Consider the following 22,535-nt stretch of genomic DNA (forward strand, 5'->3'; position numbering starts at 1 on the left):
CTGAAGTGTGGGGAGCATTTTGCATTATTTGTCTTGCAGTTTCAATAACTGCACTAACTGCAGCAGTGCTTTTTAGCGGCTGACCTGTGGTTTTTCTTCGGTAAACGCCTCCAGTTTCACGAAACAACTTTACACACCGGCTCAGGTTATTTTCTAAGGTTTTCGGTCAACAATAACATTGGGAAATTCGGCGATAAACTCTTCTAAGCAGTTTTGTACTTTGTACTTTCAAACCATTGCGATTGCGAAAATAACTTTCAGTCAAAACGTTTTCTGCTCTAACGTGAACAGCAGCATGCCTTCACGAAACAAAATATTTCCATAGGTAATGCTACCAGAATATTAAATGAACACCCGATATAATAAAAAATAGTGTCTGATACACGTTCATAAGGGCCTGTAAAGCACTTGCGACGTTAAAAGCACTCCGCTACGTATCGTGCTGTTAAACTCGTCACGCGTGCTTTGAAGGCTTCCTTAAAAACTTGTATCATAATATACTATTTTTGTGCAAAGTTATACGTTTTTATATTCAGTTAAAAAAAGATTTTCTTTTAATAACGTAAGTGCATTTACAATCCCTAATTCTCAAGAATTATTTCAAAACAAAAGACAACAAGAACACTACTTGACTGTTTTGAATAAAAACGACAAAATTGCTAGAATAATTCTTGAGAATAAGGGATTGTTTTGAGTAAATCTGTTTAATTTTCACCAAAACAAATGCACTAACATTTTTAAAAGAAAATCCTTCTTCAACTGAATATGTATTAAAAGGTGCACATTTGTACTTTTTTTTTTTGTCGCCTTGTTTTAATTAATACCTCCTAACAGGGTTATCACAGAATCCTAAAAAAACGTTCATACAATGAGAGCACACATTAAATTTCATTAATGAAATGATGAACGAGTTTGAGAAAGCGGCAGAAAATGCAAGAAATTGCGGCTTGTTGCCTAGAAAATCCAAGCAAGTGTACGAAATAAAGTTAAATAATTGTTGTAATTGCATTGTAAATACAGGGTGATTTACGAGGAATAATGAGCCCGGCGGAATAGAAAATGTAACCCACAATACATTGAAAGAAAAAGCCGGACATCGAAGCGGTAAATGTCCGGGTTTTTCTCCTGATGAATTGCGGGTTGCATTTTCTATTCCATCGGGCTCATTATTCCTCGTAAATCACCCTGTATACAGTATGTATTCAAAATAGTTTTCAATAAACAGTTTGAATTTCAATGACATTTTTGACTTTTATTTGACATATCTTTATGGCCCATGGGCATAAAGTGGTCTGTGGGCTGTAAATAGACGTTTATGTCAAGAAAATTTGTGCATAATTGTCAAATTATAATATAATCGTGCATAAAAATATTTGTAGGATCACTACACTCCTTGTACAAGTATAACTAATAATAAGTAGTCATAACTAAGCACAATAATTCTGACATTAGTTTAATTAAGTGTACAAATTTCATACTCAGATAAAATTTCACTTTAGTCAGAACGGACACTGTTCAAAACCGCGAAATATGACCAGGATGACTTGACAATCTAAAAAATAGGTATATTTATATATGCTATTTAAAAAATAATAATAGCTAAGTATTACAGCCATGAACGTCTGAAGTGATAAAGGAAAGTAACCTCCTGCATACAGTTCTAATGGTCTCTGTGAACGTATCATAAAGAGCAACAAGTTTTTCTTATATTCTTTATTACAATCTGACCAGTCGCTTTTGAAAGCTGAAGTTGTAAGTTGTTCACTCTGTAAATTACATCATAAAATATTTCATAACGCAACTGCCCCGACTAGTTTATACTCGTACCTTGACTTTTACTTCATTACCGTAGTAGCACCAAAGGAATATTTCCAATAGAATGCAACCCTCATATAAAAACATGGGAACAAACTGCAAACTCATTACAGATACCTGAAAATTGAAACTGTGAACTTAACAGTTAATTACGTTATCACGTTGTAATACCAAAGTTAGTTGTAACAGATTCACACAACTTATTATGACGCTGACCACAAATTGACTCATCATACATGTGGTCATACATCATCATACAAGAGGCAAGTCATTTCATCCGCAAATCTAAAATCAAACAGAAAGAGATTTCTGTTTATTTATTATTACAAATAATTTACTGTATTATATTTCTGTAATGAACTATATTTTGAATCAAGTTTCGTCGAGCTGCAGTTGTCTCATCACTGTGTTTGATATTTGCGAAGGCGTTGTTCAACACACTGAGCTGACCAGAAATGACCATGATGCAACCCATCATGAACGTATCCATACAGATAACTGTTAGTCCATTAACGACAGTCGTAACGATTTGATAAGCATAAACAATTTCAAACATAGGCGATTCATCAGTTTTAAATGGAAACCATCCGCTTAATGGTAAGCGAATTTGATCGTCGGTATCCTTGTCCAACAATGGGAAAATTCAACAATGGGAAAATTCCAAACATAGAAGAGATTAAACAGCATGTAAACAACCAAGTTTTCGAAATCAGTTGCGATATTTTAATATCCCCAGTCAGTATACGCTGTTGTTCCCAATTTTTAGGTTTAAATTCGCTTCTGTTAATACTGTTAATTAAAACTCGTACTCTCGCTTCATGCATAATGAAGGGGTACAATTTAAATGCTTGAACCACGTTTGTCAGGGTTAAAAATGATGCATTCGTCATTTTCTCAATGTCTCCAAAAACTGTAATCATCTCGGCGAGTTGGGATAGAATGCACATGACATACATGAATGCTACTAGAAATGTAGTGTAGATGCGGTAACAGATTCTTTTAGTTTTGGTTTCATATTCGGGGCAGAGATAGCCAAAAAGTTGGAGACCGATTATGTTAACTTTCACAATATCTCTCAAATCTAATTTTTCAAATGAATTATTGGTCATGCTGAAAACAAGTCACAACTAAAATTACAAACAAACTGGTTTTGTGTCTGCTAAATATGAATTATTGGAATACAAATAATTAGTGGTTCTGTTTAACTCGTCAAATATCTTATTAATTCACTGTGGGTATTATTTCGTGTCAATTAATATTGAAAGACAAGCTAAAATTCGTTAATGTAAAATTTATCTCGTTTTACAGCAATTAAAGGTATAGTAGGCAGCAATTATAAATGTTTCGACAACATGGTAATTTGTATTGGTAATTTATGTCTATAATGTATGACACGAACAATTTACTTAGTAAATGTTTCATTTAGTGTATACTTGGGGAGTTTACGATTACGTTTGTATTTTTGTAAGTTAAAATTTCAGAAGGATGATAATACATATACCGAAATAACTGTACCTATGTGATAGAATAATGAAATATTTTGTAGACAATAAAAACAAAATGCAAAATGTATGTTATGACATATCTGAAAGCACTAAAAAGGCCGATTTATAGTTCCGTAACATGTACAGTTACGGCCAAATAAAAGCCACCACTAAATTGACATTTGATGTCATTTTTATAAATTTTGGTAATTCAGATTTTTAAAATGAAAGTTTCTCTGGTAACCAGATACCCATACCTGTGGCACAACATAACAGTGACGGATGGCGGATGATGTCCTAGGAGATGATTTTTGAGGTAATTTAATATTTAATTCCGATTTAGAAAAACTTGCTGCCCAGTTTTATTTGGCCGCAACTGTACGTATGGCATAACATATCAAAATTGAATCCTATTGAATCAAATGTATTCATTTATAGATCTGTTAACATAACACTCGTAAGTTCATATTCGTTTACGTACAATTATTAAATTGTGTACACTGCTGTGCAGAAAAATCGCGTACACCTATTTTTCGCTGTGTTAAGTCGGTCTAGATTGGTTTGGACGTTTTATTTGTCAGTGTCAAATAACTGTTACATTTTATACAGTTTATAACCTATTTACAAATATAATGTCAAAATCCACATTTACAAAGCACAAAATATTGGAAAACTTGATTGCTTGATTTTTGAAGTTTACGTGATTTTTCTGCACAGCAGTATACCATGAAAGTTACGAAATTTAAATATTTTTCCATAGAAACGGTTACGTATAGGTTTGCTGTCAATAAACTCAGTTTAAAAACATTATTGAAAAGGTGGAAAATATGAAGGAAATTCTAATCGTACAGTGTATTGAAAGGTTCAAGGCACTGTACGATAACTCTTCCAAAGACTTTGAGGACGGTGTGAAGAAGGAAATGATTTGGAGTAGCTGCTTTATCCGTGTTTTTGTAATGCGTTTTTTTTTCGTGGTTTCGTCCTTTTTTCTTTATTACGACCTGTCTCGTGTAAGACCACAGCCCAGGCAGCAGCTTGTAAAACCTCGTCTTCACAAAACATATTTGACAATTAGTTTGACACTTAAAAAGTCAACAATCATATCACGTTTTTTCATGAACTATAAATTGAATTTTAAAAATTATGTTATGTTTATGATTTTTGATTATGTTATGCTATATGTATACTGAACTATAAATCGTGCTTTATATTTTTGCAACATAACGAACTTAATAAAATACTATCAAATTTCAGGTTATGTTATTTTGTTATTGTCTCGAGTAAAAGAATAAAGAAACAAGATTTCCTTATTTACTATTTCACCAGATTCTAATGAAGTGTAACAAGATTTCATACGTTAGAGACCATAGATTCTTAATTACACCAGGACTATGTCAAAAGCTTTATACAGTGTGGAAACTTCTTATGGAATAAATTCTGTAATTTCAAAACGAATGATATGTTTGTAAAACGTTAAAACAGAACAACTTTTATTTACTACGTTTCCATGAGGAACTGAATTCGAATTGAAAACAGTATTGGGATCAATACTGCCATGTAAACACTTTAAAATCGGTATTGAAATCGATTTTATCGTAACGGGATTGAAAGCACAATTTTATGCATGGAAAGAGTCCCGTACTAAATCGAATCATACGCAGTTGCTTTGGCCCGCTTGTGGTCAAAAACTTGACAGTGGACAGGTGTTTCGTAACCAAACTTTACTCATGTTGGCATTGCTATCGTTGTGTGACGTCATTTCGGTTTCGTTTTGCTTTGTAACTGCGTTTGGGATTATTTGCCCAAGGTTTTACGCGTTATGCTTCATACTTCTTCTGTTCTGGCGGTAAACGGTCAACATCATTTGATGTTGGAGCAGAAAAAACCTACTTCAGTTAATCTTCTTTTCTTTGATATTCAAGTTCTTCGGCGATAAGTAGGATCATAGACAGGAGAAACTGATATATGTACCACGATGTACAAACTGGATTTTGGAGCTGGGTTCATTTTGATATCACATAAATAAATAAACAAACCACTAATTCGCACTTCGTTTTTGGTTACAAAAATAGCGATTTTTAGGTTAGGATAGTTTGACATATTAATTACCGTCAACGGACATTTGGCGCATGTCATTTTTAATTTGATTCAAATCGATTTGAATTCGATTCCAAACTACTTCCTGGAAACACACAAGGACTCACTCCCACTACCGTTTTCAATTCGAATTCAATTCCTCATGGAAACGTAGTAATTTTAAAGTGCGCTGGTTTTAAATTATTGCACCTATTTGTGACGTCACCTTCTTTAGAGCTGTGACATCATAAGCATTTTTTTTAAATATAAATATATACAAGGTGTATCAGAATTCCACCGACAAACTTTCAGGGCTAATCCTATGATCAAAAATAAGCATGCCACGGTAAATTCACTACTTTGTTTAGTTTGGGTCGGCTGTTGGCAATTGTCGCCTGTAGCTCAGTCTTGAGGCGGGGTAAGGGAACGAATCAAGCTGACCCAAAAAGACGAGATGAAAAGGGCGCCAGGATCCTCCGGCACTGTTGTTACGGGAGAATCCGGATCCAATGATACTCCGGAGCCGATAACCGAAATAAAACACACGTGTCCGAGTAGACCAATTTAATTCAAGTGAATTCCCTAATATACTGATAATGATAACTAGAAAATGAAAAATAGATTGTAAAATACACTGCCCCAAAAAAGTTAAGGATATTGCTGTTTGTGAACAAAAATGGAAGAACAGGGATCATAATCGATACACATGTGTAATTCCATTCATTTTCAGCCAAATCAATACTGAATGGAACTAAAACAAAATTAAAACCTTTGAAATTAAATAAAATTAAAAATAAATTAAACGAAATAATTTTTGTTTTAATTTCAAATAATCGGTATTTAGTCCTCGTACCCGTATAATTTCTCTAATACGACGAATTAAGTTGTCAATACCTTCCTGGGGGATCTGTTGCCACAAAATAGGAAACAAATCACTCAATTCCCGAATATTCTCTGGATAAGACAAATAGTCTGCGAGAGTGTTTCCAAGGTCTCAGGCGAGTTCAATAGGGTTGAAGTCCGGAGATCGTGCAGGTAGCTGAAAATGTTGAATTTCCTGTAAATCTAAGGTTTCCAAAACCAATCGTATCCTGTGCAGACGAGCGTTATCATTCACATATCGAGAATATCCTTAACTTTTTTGGCGCAGTGTATAATAAAATAATAATATTGTTTAATATCCCCTTATAAAAAAAAAATACAAGGGGGTGGTAATGTGGTAATGTGCTACTAAGTAAAAAAAATGAAGGTAACGGTAAATATGAATGTAAGGATAAAGAATATAAAAAAATGTGACCGGTAACTAAACGAATAAATAATTAGGTCACCCGCCGACGATACTAGTACTAGTACAAGCTTTTGGTGCGGCCGCAGAACATATGGTATCTGATCAATAAATAAATAAATAAATAAATAAATAAATAAATAAATAAATAAATAAATAAATAAATAAATAAATAAATAAATAAATAAATAAATAAATAAATAAATAAATAAATAAATAAATAAATAAATAAATAAATAAATAAATAAATAAATAAATAAATAAATAAATAAATAAATAAATAAATAAATAAATAAATAAATAAATAAATAAATAAATAAATAAATAAATAAATAAATAAATAAATAAATAAATAAATAAATAAATAAATAAATAAATAAATAAATAAATAAATAAATAAATAAATAAATAAATAAATAAATAAATAAATAAATAAATAAATAAATAAATAAATAAATAAATAAATAAATAAATAAATAAATAAATAAATAAATAAATAAATAAATAAATAAATAAATAAATAAATAAATAAATAAATAAATAAATAAATAAATAAATAAATAAATAAATAAATAAATAAATAAATAAATAAATAAATAAATAAATAAATAAATAAATAAATAAATAAATAAATAAATAAATAAATAAATAAATAAATAAATAAATAAATAAATAAATAAATAAATAAATAAATAAATAAATAAATAAATAAATAAATAAATAAATAAATAAATAAATAAATAAATAAATAAATAAATAAATAAATAAATAAATAAATAAATAAATAAATAAATAAATAAATAAATAAATAAATAAATAAATAAATAAATAAATAAATAAATAAATAAATAAATAAATAAATAAATAAATAAATAAATAAATAAATAAATAAATAAATAAATAAATAAATAAATAAATAAATAAATAAATAAATAAATAAATAAATAAATAAATAAATAAATAAATAAATAAATAAATAAATAAATAAATAAATAAATAAATAAATAAATAAATAAATAAATAAATAAATAAATAAATAAATAAATAAATAAATAAATAAATAAATAAATAAATAAATAAATAAATAAATAAATAAATAAATAAATAAATAAATAAATAAATAAATAAATAAATAAATAAATAAATAAATAAATAAATAAATAAATAAATAAATAAATAAATAAATAAATAAATAAATAAATAAATAAATAAATAAATAAATAAATAAATAAATAAATAAATAAATAAATAAATAAATAAATAAATAAATAAATAAATAAATAAATAAATAAATAAATAAATAAATAAATAAATAAATAAATAAATAAATAAATAAATAAATAAATAAATAAATAAATAAATAAATAAATAAATAAATAAATAAATAAATAAATAAATAAATAAATAAATAAATAAATAAATAAATAAATAAATAAATAAATAAATAAATAAATAAATAAATAAATAAATAAATAAATAAATAAATAAATAAATAAATAAATAAATAAATAAATAAATAAATAAATAAATAAATAAATAAATAAATAAATAAATAAATAAATAAATAAATAAATAAATAAATAAATAAATAAATAAATAAATAAATAAATAAATAAATAAATAAATAAATAAATAAATAAATAAATAAATAAATAAATAAATAAATAAATAAATAAATAAATAAATAAATAAATAAATAAATAAATAAATAAATAAATAAATAAATAAATAAATAAATAAATAAATAAATAAATAAATAAATAAATAAATAAATAAATAAATAACCTTCTGGCTAAGGGCAAGTGCTAGAAGTTTTGAGGTCGTACAAGCGCCTCTAACATGACCTAACGACCACTACTAAGTAAGTAGCCGGGACCGACAGCTTTACATTTTCTCCGAAAGATTTGAAAAAATCTGATGAATAAAAAAAATCTGACCAATAAGGCAGCTTAACGCACTTCTCGGAAGTTACCGGGGTCTGATTTACAAATGAAAGGAATTTTCTAACTAACTAATTGATCCACGACAAGTTGAAGACAAGCAACTAATTGACTTGACAAAAAAAAAAAAAAAGATAGGTTGACTACTAGTACAATCAAAAATATCTGAGACACAAGTAAAAGAATACAAAAGCTATCTCCCCAAAAGCTACATATCTCGCCGCGAAAGAAACGAGGCCTTGAAAAAAGGAGATAACCCGCACCTCGACGCGAACAAAATGAAGGCTCTGTTCCGGAAGATTTGAATCTCAGGGTCGTTCTTCGGTGTCCTGAGGGGGTTGATCTCCGTGGTCCTGCTGCAGTTGAAGCCACTGCTGGCTCCGGGAGATGTGAAAGATCCACACGTGCCCTCTCCAGGCGCTGGTCCACTTCGACGGGATGAGAAATGGAGAATGAAGAGGAAAGAGAAGACCCTCAAAGAAAGATCCTTAGAAAAAGATCCGTATAAAAAAATATCCTTTCATGGAAAAGGGAAAACGCAATTAGAATTACATACGGCGGAAAAATTGTGACTTACTCAGTCGACGTGAGGTCTTTTTAAGGGCGACGACAACTCGAAAAAGTCTCGTGACTCCTAGACTCCGGAATTTCCGATTGAGTTGGGGTTCCAAAGGTACGCTATCCAGCATAAAACGGAGAACCATGCAACTCTCCACACGGGCACAGGAGACTTGATATAAATCCCGAAAATCGATGCTATACTCAAGAGAATGCTACTACCAAGTTCATCCAATCATGGTTCTTTCATGAAAAAGGAAGAGCTGCATCGAAAACGAGAATTTATTACCTACCCCAAAAAAGTCTACCCAGTCTTGGTGAAGGAAAATAGGCCTTAACGGCAATCAACGGAAAGAGAATCAAGAACCGACAGCTGCGTGCGTTCTAGAATTTTGCACGCGCGAAAACGGAATCCTGATAGGTTAGGAAAATCAAAACAAAAGGACCAAAGTACCTACTTTGTCGATCAATCGATCGAAACCATCTCCAGATTCCCGGAGACGAAGAGAGAGAACTGTCAAGGGATGAAGTAGGTAGCGATCCGCGAGGGAAGGAAAAAAATGACGAGGGCCGAGAAGGAGAAGGGATTTTGTCGAGTTGAAGTCCTAAGAGAAAAGGGAAAGGTAAGTTAACGGTACGTTCAGACGACTTATCCAACTCCGATAAACTCTTGGCCGTGAAGAGAGAAGAAGATAGGGAAGATCGAAATTTTTCTCGCATGGGACCAAGGTTCACGGCCTGACAAACCCGACGGTATGTAGCTACCGTCTCGCTGAAATTGTGAAGAAAAAGGCACCTTTCCAGCTGTCTCGTCAGCTGGGGCCAAACATGAAGAATAAAAGGGAAAATTCGCCGAAGCAACAAAAAACCTGTAAGGTAAGGCAATGTAGAAAGAAAGATCAAGAACAACGTTAAGCGAACGGGAAGAAAAACGGACAGCAACGAAACGGTGGCGTTAACATGCGGTAGCTCTTCTTAGCGGAAAAGTTGCTCCCAATTTACTGATTTTAGGATAGCGCCCTAGATTTTCACATTCGACTGTGCAAACACTATACCGTTGGAAAGCTTGTCAAAAAAGCTTTCGACCAGTGCAATAATAAATACGGGGTGCCATTTGAAAAAAATGAGTTTTTGGCATTTTTAGCATGTTATGTTTAAAAAATCGCAGTAGCCATATACGACTGAGCAGGTTGCTGAGTAAACAATAAACAAATGCGGCAGGCATTCAGGAATCAAAAAGCGTCAATCATTTTAATTTATGTGCAACGATTTGGAAAGTACGAATTTTCGAACGGATCTCTGCAATTCGAAATTCTGGTAAAAAAAGTGCCACAGGTCATAAACGATGGCAGATAAGCAAAAACGACCTCTATAGATTTGATTCTTAATTTAGCATAGAATCCAAAAATTAAATCAAATTTGATAGGTTCCATTTTAAAAAACGTAACTTTAGTATTTTTATAATATTGAGAGACTCTATATATATACCGTAATATTTTCCGAATGTGCAGTGGAAATGCAGCTATCATCTAAAAAAAGAAAAAAGTTGATATCTTTAATAACAAACAAGTTATGGAGATTTTTCGCAACTCTGGGACACCTGTATAAAGAACAATACATACAGGAGCAGGATAAGTAGCGGTTTGAATTGACTTTTAAAAATAAGAAAATCCAAATTTACCAATCACAGAAGAAATTAACGTAATAGATAGGCACACACGTTTTAACTTCTTAAAAATGAGAAATTTTTTTCAAGCAATAGAAAATTTAAATTAACGCTACTTTTTAAGTCATTTATTAGTATCAAGAAATGGAAATCAAGATCCACCATGTGAAATCGTCAAGTCGACTCGAGTAGGTGACAAACTCGTTGTCACCGGTTTTCTTTTCTATTTGGACAAAACACGAGACACTGTTACTATTGGCATTGTGATCAGAAAAGAAAATTCAGATGCTAAGTCACAGCACAAACAGCATTGATTGATGGACAGCACTTTCTCGCTGACACATCTGGAGAACACACTCATCAAGCAACTGCATCACAAATGACAAGCCTGCTATAATTATGCAAAATACCAAATCACAGGTATCTCATGATATTGCTGCAATTCTGCCAACTAGTAATGCATAGAGAAAACAAATCAAACGGCAAAGAAAGAAAGAAGACGCGCCAGTTGAGCCCGAAGCATTGGAAGATTTTATCTTGCCAGATCGTTTCAAATACTCGATTAGTGTTGAATTGTTCGTTCGTCAACTGAATACCAGATCTGCAAGACACTTCTTTTTGTATAGTAGTAGGAAACGATATTTGGGAACGACTTATTCAGGTTTTTTTTATTAACGTACTAATACTTTTGTGAGGGTTGGAACGGTTGGGACAGCCCATTACTGCCGGCCGTCATAAATTACTCAAATTATTGAAGGTTCAGAAATGGGCCTTATTTAAGGACCATACACAATGGCGTTAACGTTACGTCGATGTTAAAACGTTAATGTTAACGTTAGATCTAGAAATTCAAAATTACATGTATTTCATTGTGGACCGTTCACAATGACGTTATGATGAAAATTAATTTTGCATGATATTGTTAGCGTTAACGTTAGTTTTAGAAATGTTCTGGATTCTTAACGTTACATTCTAACATTAGCCAACGGAAATAATTTATAAAAAAAGTACTGAAATACATGTAATTAGATCTAACGTTAACATTAACGTTTTAACATCGACGTAACGTTAACGCCATTGTGAAAGGGCTGTAAAACATTTCTTACTGGAGGTTTCAACGCATTTGCGCTCTGAAATTTTTGCGAAATTATTAAAAATAGGTCGAGTACGGACCATCAAGCTGCAAACGTTTGAAGCGTGCCGAAGCGACCGAAATCACGACATTTTTACGGACAAGCACAGTCGGGGTATATTGAGAAAGTTATGTCTAAAATTTTGTTAAAAGTGTGTTTCAAATATCTCATTTGGATGGAACGTCAAGATCTTTGCCCTCATGTTGTAAGCACTCACATTGTATATATTAATAACAAAAATTTCAAATACATATTTTCGAAAATGTATTAATTGTTAATTTATTTGTAGGTACGTGCTATTAGACTATTAATAGATTATTATTGCACTACATATTAGTAAAAACTATTTGTTGCATCACTACACTCCATATATGACAATTAAGCATAACTAAGCACAATATCTCTGACATTAGCACTCAGATAAAATTTGGTAATTTCGCATTTTAGTCAGAACGGACGCTATTCAAAACCGCGAAATATGACCAGGATGATTTGGCAATCTAAAAATAGGTATATTTATATTTGCTTTTTAAAAATAATGGCTAAGTTTTACAGCCATGAACGTCTGAAGTGATAATGGAAAGTAACCTCCTGCATACAGTTCTAATGGTCTCTGTGAACGTATCATAAACAGCAACAAGTCTTTCTTATATTCTTTATTGCAATCTGGCCAGTCGCTTTTGAAAGCCGAAGTTGTAAGTTGTTCACTCTGTAAATTACGTAATAAAATGAAATATTTCACAACACAACTTCCCCGACCAGTTTATACCTTGAGTATTACTTCATTGCCGTAGTAGCACCAAAGGAATATTTCCAATAGAACGCAAAACTCATATAAAAACATGGAGACAAACTGCAAACTCATTACAGGTACCTGAAAACTCAAACTGTGAACTTAACAGTTAATTACGTTATCATCTTGTAATACCGAAGTTAATTGTAACAGATTCGCACAACTTATTATGACACTGACCACAAATTGGCTCATGATGCATGTAGTAAAGAGGCAAGTTATTTCATCCGCAAATCTAAAATCAAACAGAAAGAGATTTTTGTCTATTTATTATTGAAAATAGTTTACTGTATTATATTTCTGTAATGAACCATATTTTGAATCAAGTTTCGTCGTGCTGCAGTTTTCTCATCACTTTGTTTGATATTTGCAAAGGCGTTGTTCAACACACTGAGTTGACCAGAAATGACCATAATGCAACCCATCATGAACGTATCCATACAGACAATTCCTAGTGCATTAACAAAAATCGTGACAATTTGATAAGCGTAAGCAATTTCAAACATAGGTGATTTATCAGTTTTAAATGGAAACCATCCGCTTAACGGTAAGCGAATTTGATCATCGGCATCCTTGTCCAACATTGGGAAAATTCCAAACGTAGAACAGGCTACGCAGCATGTAAACAACCAAGTTTTCGAAATCAGTTGCGACATTTTAATATCCGCAGTCAGTATATAGTAGTGTTCCCAATTTTTAGGTTTAAATTCGCTTCTGTTAATACTGTTAATTAAAGCTCTTACTCTCGCTTCATGCATAATGAAGGGGTATAGTTTAAATGCTTGAACTACGTATGACAGAGTTAAAAATGATGCATTTGTCATTTTCTCAATGTCTCCAAAAGCTGTAATCATGTCGGCGATTTGGGTTAGAATGCACATGACATACATGAACCCCACTATAAATGTAGTGTAGATACGGTAACAGATTCTTTTAGTTTTGGTTCCATGTTCGGGATAAAAATAGCCAAAAAGTTGAATGCCGATTACGTTGACTTTCACAATATCTCTCAAATCTAATTTTTCAAATGATTTACTCGTCATGCTGAAAACAAGTCACAACTAAAATAACAAAGTGGTTTTGTGTCTGTTAAATACGAATTATTGAAATACAAAAAATTAGTGGTTCGGTTAGACTCGTCAAATATCTTATTAATTCACAGTGGGTATTATTATTTCGTGTCAATTAATATTGAAAGACAAGCTAAATTTCCTTAATGTAAAATTTATCTCGCTTTACATCAATTAAAGCCATAGTAGGCAGCAATGATAAATGTTTCGACAAGATAGTAATTTGTATTGGTAATTTATATCTATAATGTATGATACGAACAATTTACACAGTAAATGTTTCTTTTAGACTTCTTGTGGGGTTTAAGATTTCGTTTGAATTTTGCTAAATTAAAATTTCAGAAGAATGATAATAATACATATATCGAAATAACGGTATGTGATAGAATTATAAAACTATTTTTTCTACTTCCTTCTCTAAAGTGTCACATTTTGCACTGACAAATAGTGTACAAAACGTCACTTTAAAATCGATTGTTCATTAGTCACAACTTGGTGTCCATTCGGACGTTTTCGGCATATTAAACACGCTCGAAGTTTCTTTAAACACGGCTTGAATTTTTTGGACATATTTAGCTCTAGATCAAGTTCGTATTTTGACGTTTATCAGTTTCGCATCCGGCGTGAAAGAAAACGTCATTGCAGTGGAATAATTCGTTGTATTTTTCAAATATGGACCTGAAGCCACCAACAGTTTGTATCCTGAGAAATATATATACATATTCCTATTTGGTATGTTCATTTAGTTTGTATGTTTAAATTAACGTTTAATAAAAAAGTTGCTTGTTTCGTTTGTGTGTTCCATTTGTTAATTTGGTCGTAGAAAAAGTATAGTATTCAACTCGTTTATAAACTTCTCTAGACACTTGTTTATTAAACACTCGCTCCGCTACGCTTCGCTCGTGCCTAACATAAAACGCGTGTCTAAAGTGCCGTTTATAAATCTTGTTGCATAATATACTATTGTAGATAATAAGAACAAAATACAAAATGTATTGTCGTATCTGAAAGCTCGAGTATACAGGTGATTCTGAAATAAGTTTGGAAAAAAAAGTGGAGTGTCCTTGACACAAAATAATTCTGCGTAAATGCGTAAGTGAAATCAAAAGGATGAAAATTACCCCATATCCTTGTATTTTCGACGCCTATAAATACGGAAAATTTGTCCGAATTTGTTCACTTCATTGGCAACCATTGTTACATCAACGCCACAATAAAGTCGTAGGTGTAAGTAGACTGCTTTGTAAATGTTTCTATGGAAATGATCGAAAGAAATAATGTCACGTTTGTGACTGACGAGCACCTTATACCTTTGATTATTATCAGTGGCGGCTCGTGACTCGTTGACGAGGGAGGGCTCTGTCACATGTACAGTTACGGCCACGGAATTTCGTTACTTTACTGTCAATTCGAAAAAACTTGTGTAGCCTAAAATTTATTGTCACTATGACTGACATTCAAAGTTTTTGTGACACTTTTCTGTCACGCACAATAAAAATCAAAATGCCACATGACATCCATGACATGACATGGATGTCAAAAATTCAAATGTGGAGTGTGTATATAAAACCTGTCTTACAGCTAATGTCAGTGGAATAACAACGACTGACGAAATTCCGTGGCCGTGACTGTACATTTTCAGGCTGTTTCCTAAAAAACGCCAAAAAGCGTAGCTTCCGTTATTTATTGTCCGATTTTAATAATTAAAAAAAAACAATACAATGATTATAAAAACACTACAAAACGTCTTAATTTTTTATTTTTTTCAACATTAATTGTTATGTCAGTTAAGTGTCACTTTGTTTTTTTTTAAATAGAAACATATATTTATTTATTTTTATTCTGGTAGAGAATTTTTTTCTGACTTCAATGATGTCCAACACGTTGATTTTTGTCCAATAAAAATTCAAGAAAATAAACAACATTTCAATTACGTTACAATGTTTATTAATGAAATCAAGCGCGCCGTGGATGTTTTAAATCACACACACACCTTCTTCAGTCCACTTATTGTCTCCACCAAAAACAACAAAACCAAACAGTAGGCACACAAAACAGAAAAAGGTATTTGTTTCTTCAAAACCACATATCCACGGCGTTTTTTATAAACATTCTTATTAAACCGGCGGGTAAATGCAGCTTTGTTTTTGTATTGCTTCTGTTCATAAACAATATTTAAATTCGGCATTGGTTGACCGCTATTTTTTAGATAAATTCAACCAAACTTCAGTTTTTTTTAAATCACTTACTTTCATTTTGTCAACGTTAAAAGAGTGTAAATACTGCCAACACGCGTCAAAATCTCGTTTGCAACGAGCCTATGAACGTTGGGCGCCGACTTTGCTTGCCACAAACGGCCTCGTGAAACGTGACGTTGTCATGGCAACGCAACTGGACGCTGCATTCCATTGATACAGGATACGCGATCGAGAGCTCCAGAGCTGGCCGCCCTCCCCAAAGAGGAGAATGAATAATATGAAACTTACCGCGGACCGTCCGCGGACAGAGTTAGGTTACTATTTACCACCTTTGCCTACGATACATTGATATTATTGACATAAAATAAATAAATCAATCAATCTTTAATAAAAAATTTAACACATTTAAAAGAATATATGTATTTTCCTTATTTCCTTTATAAATTTCTGGGAGGGCGCCGCCCCAGAGCCCCCCCTCACGAGCCGCCACTGATTATTATTGTTGCTAAACTACCAGAATAATCAATTAATCACCTTTATTTAACTCAGCAGCGTACTAGCAATTTTCACCAAATTTTCATTTGTATCTCGAAAACGAAAAGACTTTTACAGTGTCCCCCAAAAAAAAGACGAGTCCATAGCACCCTTATTTATCGGAGGATTTTAATTATCTATACACCAAATTAAATGATTGTGAATAGGCTACAAAACGGCCTACTAAATTCACGTATAGCTCCAAGGGCTTCAAGGCTAAATTGTCAAAATATATTTTTTCAAATGGGAATACATATTTTTTTGTAGTAATTCTGATAGAGATTTATATTCTGAAAACAACAATGTATCATAAGTATAACTTGAAATAAAAAAAAATAACACTAACTTTTGAAACAAATGACGAACACCAAGCGAGAAGCTATCAAAATTCATTGCATTAGACTAGGAATAAAGTGTAAAGGGACGGTCACGTGATCTGCGCGCAAAACCAATTTGTGTGGTCGAGTCCATTCGACGGAAAATAGGGGAGATTTGTCAGAGAGTTGTTTACATGTTCATGCAGTGCAACTTTATTTATGATTTTGCCTTATACGCATACCAAATTCACCCAAGACTTCAAATTTGTCTTCTCGAGACAACTGAAGATAACTTTACAGTGTTTTCGTAAGTACAAAAAAATAATAGGAAAATTAATTTTATAACCTCACTTTCAATAACAATTGACTTGTAAATAAAATGAAATGAAAACTTAACTAACACTACTGGAATTTTGTAGGTTTTTTTAGCAGTTGATTGGAATGGCTTCGCATCAAACTTTTTGCCAGCATGGGAAAATTTTACACAGTCGAGTTCGCGAAATTATCGCTAACATTATCGCATTTATAAAACACGAATTAGAGTGTGTTCTGTGTTAGAAAAAATCAGGAGTTATAAAATTTATTAAAAAGTTGATTTTACGTATAATACTTTTATCCACAATTATATTTAGTATAAAATAATGAGGCTAGACTTCGCCCTCAAATCTGACAAAAATCCCCTATTCATTATTATTAATTATATCACAAACTGCTCAAACGTTTTATTCTACGGTGAAAATTTCCCATTACATGATGCGCCACTGTCGTGGTTCCCAGTGATTCTCACTTTCCCTACGCCACTGACGTGTTAAAGGCCGCGCAAGCTAAGCTCCGCCCCAGGTCCTTTACAGTTTAATACGATTCTACAATGTAATAACCAAATTAAGTTAGCTGGAAAAACAAATGACAAATAATAACATATGGGATTGCGCAGATATGCGGCCAATGATTAGCGCAAAATGGAGTATAGACGATAATAGCGTTTTTTTTACAATTTTTTTTTTTGTATTTTTGGTATGTAAGTGTATACTTGTGATACATTGTTGTTTTCAGAATAAAAATCTCTATTAGAATTACTAAAAAAATTATGTGTTCCCATTTAAAAAAAGTTTTTTTGATAGTTTAGCTTTAAAGCCTTTAGGGCTATAAGGGAATTTATTAAGCTTTTTTGTAGCCTATTCATAACCATTTAATATGGTGTATAAATAATTAAAATCCTCCAATAGATAAGAGACTTATGAACTCGTCTTTTTTTTTGGGGACACCTGTATAAAAAAAAATTGTTTATGACGTCTTCTCATCATCACCAATTACCGGTTTTTTTTCCAAACTTATTTCAGAATCACCCTGTATAACGGGTGACTATTAAAATTTTCACTTAGGGTTGGCTATGGCTCATTCTTTGTTTTCCGTTGCACCTTAGACACTGACAAGTATGATATTTCAATAAATGTTTTTTCTCTTAATTTGGTTATGTTTCAATTGTACTGACTGACATTTGTCGGTCGTTCTTGCGTGTGTCTAAAGTTACAGAAAAAATAAAAACTCGTTCAAAGCCAATTCCAAGTGAAAATTTTTATTGTCACCCGTTATTTATGCAGCACAACGATTATTCGGCGTGATCAAGAATAACGGAATCTATTGATAACAATGAGATTTGGCAAATTTGAAATTTACCATCAAAAGTTCATTTTTGTAACAACATAAACATAACCGATATAACCAAAAATGTTTTTAATGTCGTGTCAAGTTAAAACATCTGGTCAGTGTCAATTACCAGACAAAAACACCAATATTTTTCAATTGTTTCATTGCCAACGGACTCAGTCATTGTTGATTACGCTGTAGTTTACTATTTTCGAGTAAAGGAATAAACAACAAGATTTCCTTATTTCACCAGTTTTTAATGAAGTATGTATAACAAAATTTCATACGTTAAAGACTAGATTGTTAATGGCAAATTGTTAATTGACAATTTGTAATAAGATTTAAAAAAAACAGTTTTGACTGGTGTATCTTCAATCATACATGTGAAAAAAGAGAGTATGTCGTTACTTGAACTCCACGCTCCAATAAATACAGCTTGAAACACAGGTTAGATCTCGATATATCCTCGCAAAAGATATACGGATTCAAATCCATGGATGATTCGATTATAAATTAATTTGATCGCTCGATATTACTACGATGCTATATCAATCAAATCTAATTACACAACGTTGCCAGTTGATTTTCTGGGTAGAATGCAGTGTTGGTCGTTATTTGGTTTTGGCAAAGGAATATACTCGTATGTATGCACGGGGTCTTTTAATATTGTCATATTGGAAGACATTTTAATAGTATATTATTCAATGAGTGTATAATGATAGCTATTACCCACGAAGATGAAACTTGCAGAACGAGCGCCAGCGAGGGTAATAGCTATTATACGCGAGTCGAATACTATACTTTATCTACAACTATCAGAGAAAAAAGAAAAAACTATATTAAGTTTTATTAAACATAAAAGTATTAAATTCTAGGATTAATTTTTGTTACCATGGTAATTATAATTAATAGATTAATAGGAAGAATATAGCCTAAGGGAGTCCGTTTCGGCTCAGGGACGCGAGGGTCGCGGGTTCGATTCACTCTGAAATAAATTTAGTACAGTCATTAAATTTACAGATAGATTTTCTTTGCTTTCGTAAATTTTTACCACAATTTGTCTTGCTCCTTATAATTTGTTATTCAGTTTGTCGTTCGATATAACCTTCGGCAACTACGGGTGATTTCCATCCCCCTATTTTTTTTACAGCTGTGATGTTTGATTGTTTAAATTTAATTTTGACATAACGATTGAGTAATATTTTTCCATCGAATTGTCAGTATTATTCAATTGACAATAGTAATAACTGTCATTACTTGCCAAAATCCTCTTAGTAATCCATAGATTATGCGATAGTTGTAGATAAAAATATTTATCAGGGCAAAACTGGTAGAGAATGAAAAAATCTTAACCGAAAACTGATTAAGTAATAAATATAGTAAATTAAGTGAGATGCACATCGTTGAATGAAAGAAAGAAATTTAAAAAAATCCATTGATTCATGATCCATTATACTTGGGCCAACCAACAGATATAGTAATAAAACCGCCCCCTAGTGCCCGCGTATTTTAAATAGCAGCTTCCAATTGGCTTATTCAAAACGTGCGCAGATTTTCGAAAGCCTGATGTACATCCACAAAAATTACTTGACGGCATCCGGCATCTCTTTCGTTTTAACCTCGCTTCAGGAGTTTGACCACGTGTTTATGTTTGTTTGTTTTCCTTGGCATATTTCGATTTGTATTACAAAATAGTTTTTTTTTCAAGACTTTTGTTTCTCTATTTGTTAGAAAGTGGTTCGTGGTACGCTTCATTGTGAAACAGGCTTCGGCGTATATCGTTCTACGCAACTAGGCCACATCCTCTTTTTTTTTTTACTATATCTGTTGGTTGGCCCAAGTATAGTATCTTCTGCGGGGAAAACCACTAGAAAATTTTGATATACAAAAACGGAATTTTCATGAAAATATTGTGAAGCATGTAGGTACTCCAAAAATTAATAAGATATCAAAAATAAAAATGTTCCCAAACTTTTAATTAAAACTACTTAAGCTTATCTACTCTTAATCGATTTTTTTTGTACCAAAATATCAGTTTTCACAAAGAATTGACTGCTAAGAAGTATGTTTAGGGGTTGAAATCATTCCTCAAAATAGTCATTTTTATAAGAGTGCCGAAAGTAACCTATTACGCACAAGTGCAGAATGTAAACTCCACGAGTACAGTCGATTTCAAAAAAATCGAGTTTCTCATAAATATCAAGAGCACTGAATTTTCCTAGACCGACTTTTAACACATCGAAAAATAGATGTACTTACGCGATTTTTCTGCACAACAACACAGAGTTGCGATTATGTATGGAACCGGCTCCGTCCTGTTAAAATGTTTTAAGCTAGAACCCTGAAATTTTAAATAGACATAGGAAAGCTTTTCAAATGTTTCAAAATATTTTTTTATTTATAAGTTTTCAAAATATAAAGCCAACTTGATTTTTTTTTAAAGGGGACCATGGGTTAAATGGGGAATCCTTAAAAAAATATTTTTTTAGAATTAAATGATGTAATAGATTTGATGATTTTTGCTATAGAATCTTAGAAAAAAAAAAGTTTAAATAAATTTGAAACATACTTACCTATTCAAATATTAATAGAAACATTTTATTAAATTTTCGTTGCTTCGTTTAGATTTGTTATTTTAGTTTCATTGAAAGCATTTATTGCAAGGTGTGTGAAACGATATCAAATTTAAAGAGCCCAAAACTTAGAAATAGTATATTATGTTATGAGGAGCAAAAATGAAGTGTTATGTGCTGCGGCTGGTAGATTGGCTGCCGAACGCAGTGAGGCAGACAAACCAGCCAAAGCACATAAAACCATTTTTGCTCCGAATAACATATACTATTTTTTCTTCAAACCTTCATAACAAATTATTTAAGACATGTTAAGACACCAGGTAGGAATTTCAAATGATTTAGCTAGTTTACTTTACTGCCGCTCATCAGCGGAGATAATAACTTCACGGACGCCCTCAGCGGAGATAATAACTTTATCTGCCGCTCTCAGCGGAGATAATAACTTTATCTGCCGCTCGTCAGCTCGTTAGATGCCATGACAATGAAGTGACACTTTAGCATTATCAATGCAGCAGGATAATGTCATAATTTACGGACGTTTGAAGAAAAACAATATTACTGTATACCTACCTAATAATATCAAACTTATGTACCCAACTACGTACTCCTCTTATTTACAAAATTTTAATATTCTCAATCAGATGTTTCTATACTGCCATAGGTTTGGTTTTCTCTAATTTTTGACGGATTTTAAATGCTGCTTCATTTACTTGTTTTCATTTTATTTTAATTAAGTTTTATTTTTTTTTCTAAGATTCTGTAGAACAAATCACTAAACCTGTTATATCATTTGATAAAAAAATAATAAGCTTTTTAATGATGCCCCATTTAACCCATGTTCCTATTTAAAAAAAATCAAGTTGGCTTCGTATTTTGAAAACATGGATATTTTGTTTTGTTTTTAATTTTATACTTAAGTAGCTTTTAATTCTAGGGTAGACCATTTTAGCAGGACGTAGCCGGTTCCATACATAATCGCAACCCTGTATGTTTCACTGGATAAATTCTTTAAGTGAGATGAGATTCAAATTTCAGTAGAAATTTCCAGATTTTGGTTTTTATTTAGACTCTAAGACGACTTTCAATTTATAAAAGCATTAGCGATATCGCTAGGCGCCAAACGACCACTATACAGTTGTAATTAATTACTTAAATCCTTTAGTGCATCACCAACAGTCAAACATATACATATTATTAATTGTGAATCGTGTACAATTTTCAAGTTATAACACCTGACCTTGTTTTCAGTAATTTTTTGTTGTTGTATTATTATTTAAGAATCAACTTGTGCTTAAATGTACCGTAATAGATACAGGCTATTATTTTTTAAGGTATAACTTAATTAACTGTTATATTAAAAAACATATTTAGTATTCTTTTAAATAATAGCTATTTTTTGTTCGACACTGTCAGAATTTGAGAATTTTCTCCTGTGTGAACGGATTT

The 22,535-nt window shown here is 31.6% G+C and overlaps 2 protein-coding genes across 2 annotated transcripts; both read right to left on the reverse strand.

Moving 5' to 3' along the window:
- Positions 1–1,495: 1,495 nt before the first annotated feature.
- On the reverse strand, positions 1,496–2,831 carry LOC138135064 (odorant receptor 4-like). Its single transcript, XM_069053700.1, has 6 exons — positions 2,625–2,831; positions 2,154–2,437; positions 2,064–2,100; positions 1,828–1,932; positions 1,611–1,766; positions 1,496–1,552 (listed from the first exon to the last, which is right to left on the reverse strand). Exons 1-6 carry the CDS (start codon positions 2,769–2,771, stop codon positions 1,496–1,498), a joined length of 786 nt encoding a protein of 261 aa, XP_068909801.1. The 5' UTR covers positions 2,772–2,831.
- Positions 2,832–8,908: 6,077 nt separating this feature from the next.
- Positions 8,909–13,793, reverse strand: LOC138135065 (putative odorant receptor 71a). Its single transcript, XM_069053701.1, has 5 exons — positions 13,039–13,793; positions 12,886–12,985; positions 12,727–12,831; positions 12,511–12,666; positions 8,909–9,073 (listed from the first exon to the last, which is right to left on the reverse strand). Exons 1-5 carry the CDS (start codon positions 13,791–13,793, stop codon positions 8,909–8,911), a joined length of 1,281 nt encoding a protein of 426 aa, XP_068909802.1.
- Between the last annotated feature and the right edge of the window lie 8,742 nt (positions 13,794–22,535).

The sequence above is a fragment of the Tenebrio molitor genome, chromosome 7, assembly GCF_963966145.1.
Source record: "Tenebrio molitor chromosome 7, icTenMoli1.1, whole genome shotgun sequence".
Lineage (NCBI taxonomy): Eukaryota > Metazoa > Arthropoda > Insecta > Coleoptera > Tenebrionidae > Tenebrio > Tenebrio molitor.

Bases quoted from the DNA above. Each gene is read 5' to 3' on its own strand.
- LOC138135065 (XM_069053701.1), bottom strand. From the start codon at position 13,793: ATGACGAGTAAATCATTTGAAAAATTAGATTTGAGAGATATTGTGAAA. The intron at 12,832-12,885 runs GTATTACAAGAT...TTGAGTTTTCAG, and splicing joins ATCTGTTACAATTAACTTCG to GTACCTGTAATGAGTTTGCA. The intron at 12,667-12,726 runs GTATAAACTGGT...CGTAATTTACAG, and splicing joins GCAATGAAGTAATACTCAAG to AGTGAACAACTTACAACTTC.
- LOC138135064 (XM_069053700.1), bottom strand. From the start codon at position 2,771: ATGTATGTCATGTGCATTCTATCCCAACTCGCCGAGATGATTACAGTT. The intron at 1,933-2,063 runs GTATGACCACAT...TTCAATTTTCAG, and splicing joins CTTGCCTCTTGTATGATGAT to GTATCTGTAATGAGTTTGCA. The intron at 1,553-1,610 runs GTAATACTTAGC...CCTATTTTTTAG, and splicing joins CACTTCAGACGTTCATGGCT to ATTGTCAAGTCATCCTGGTC.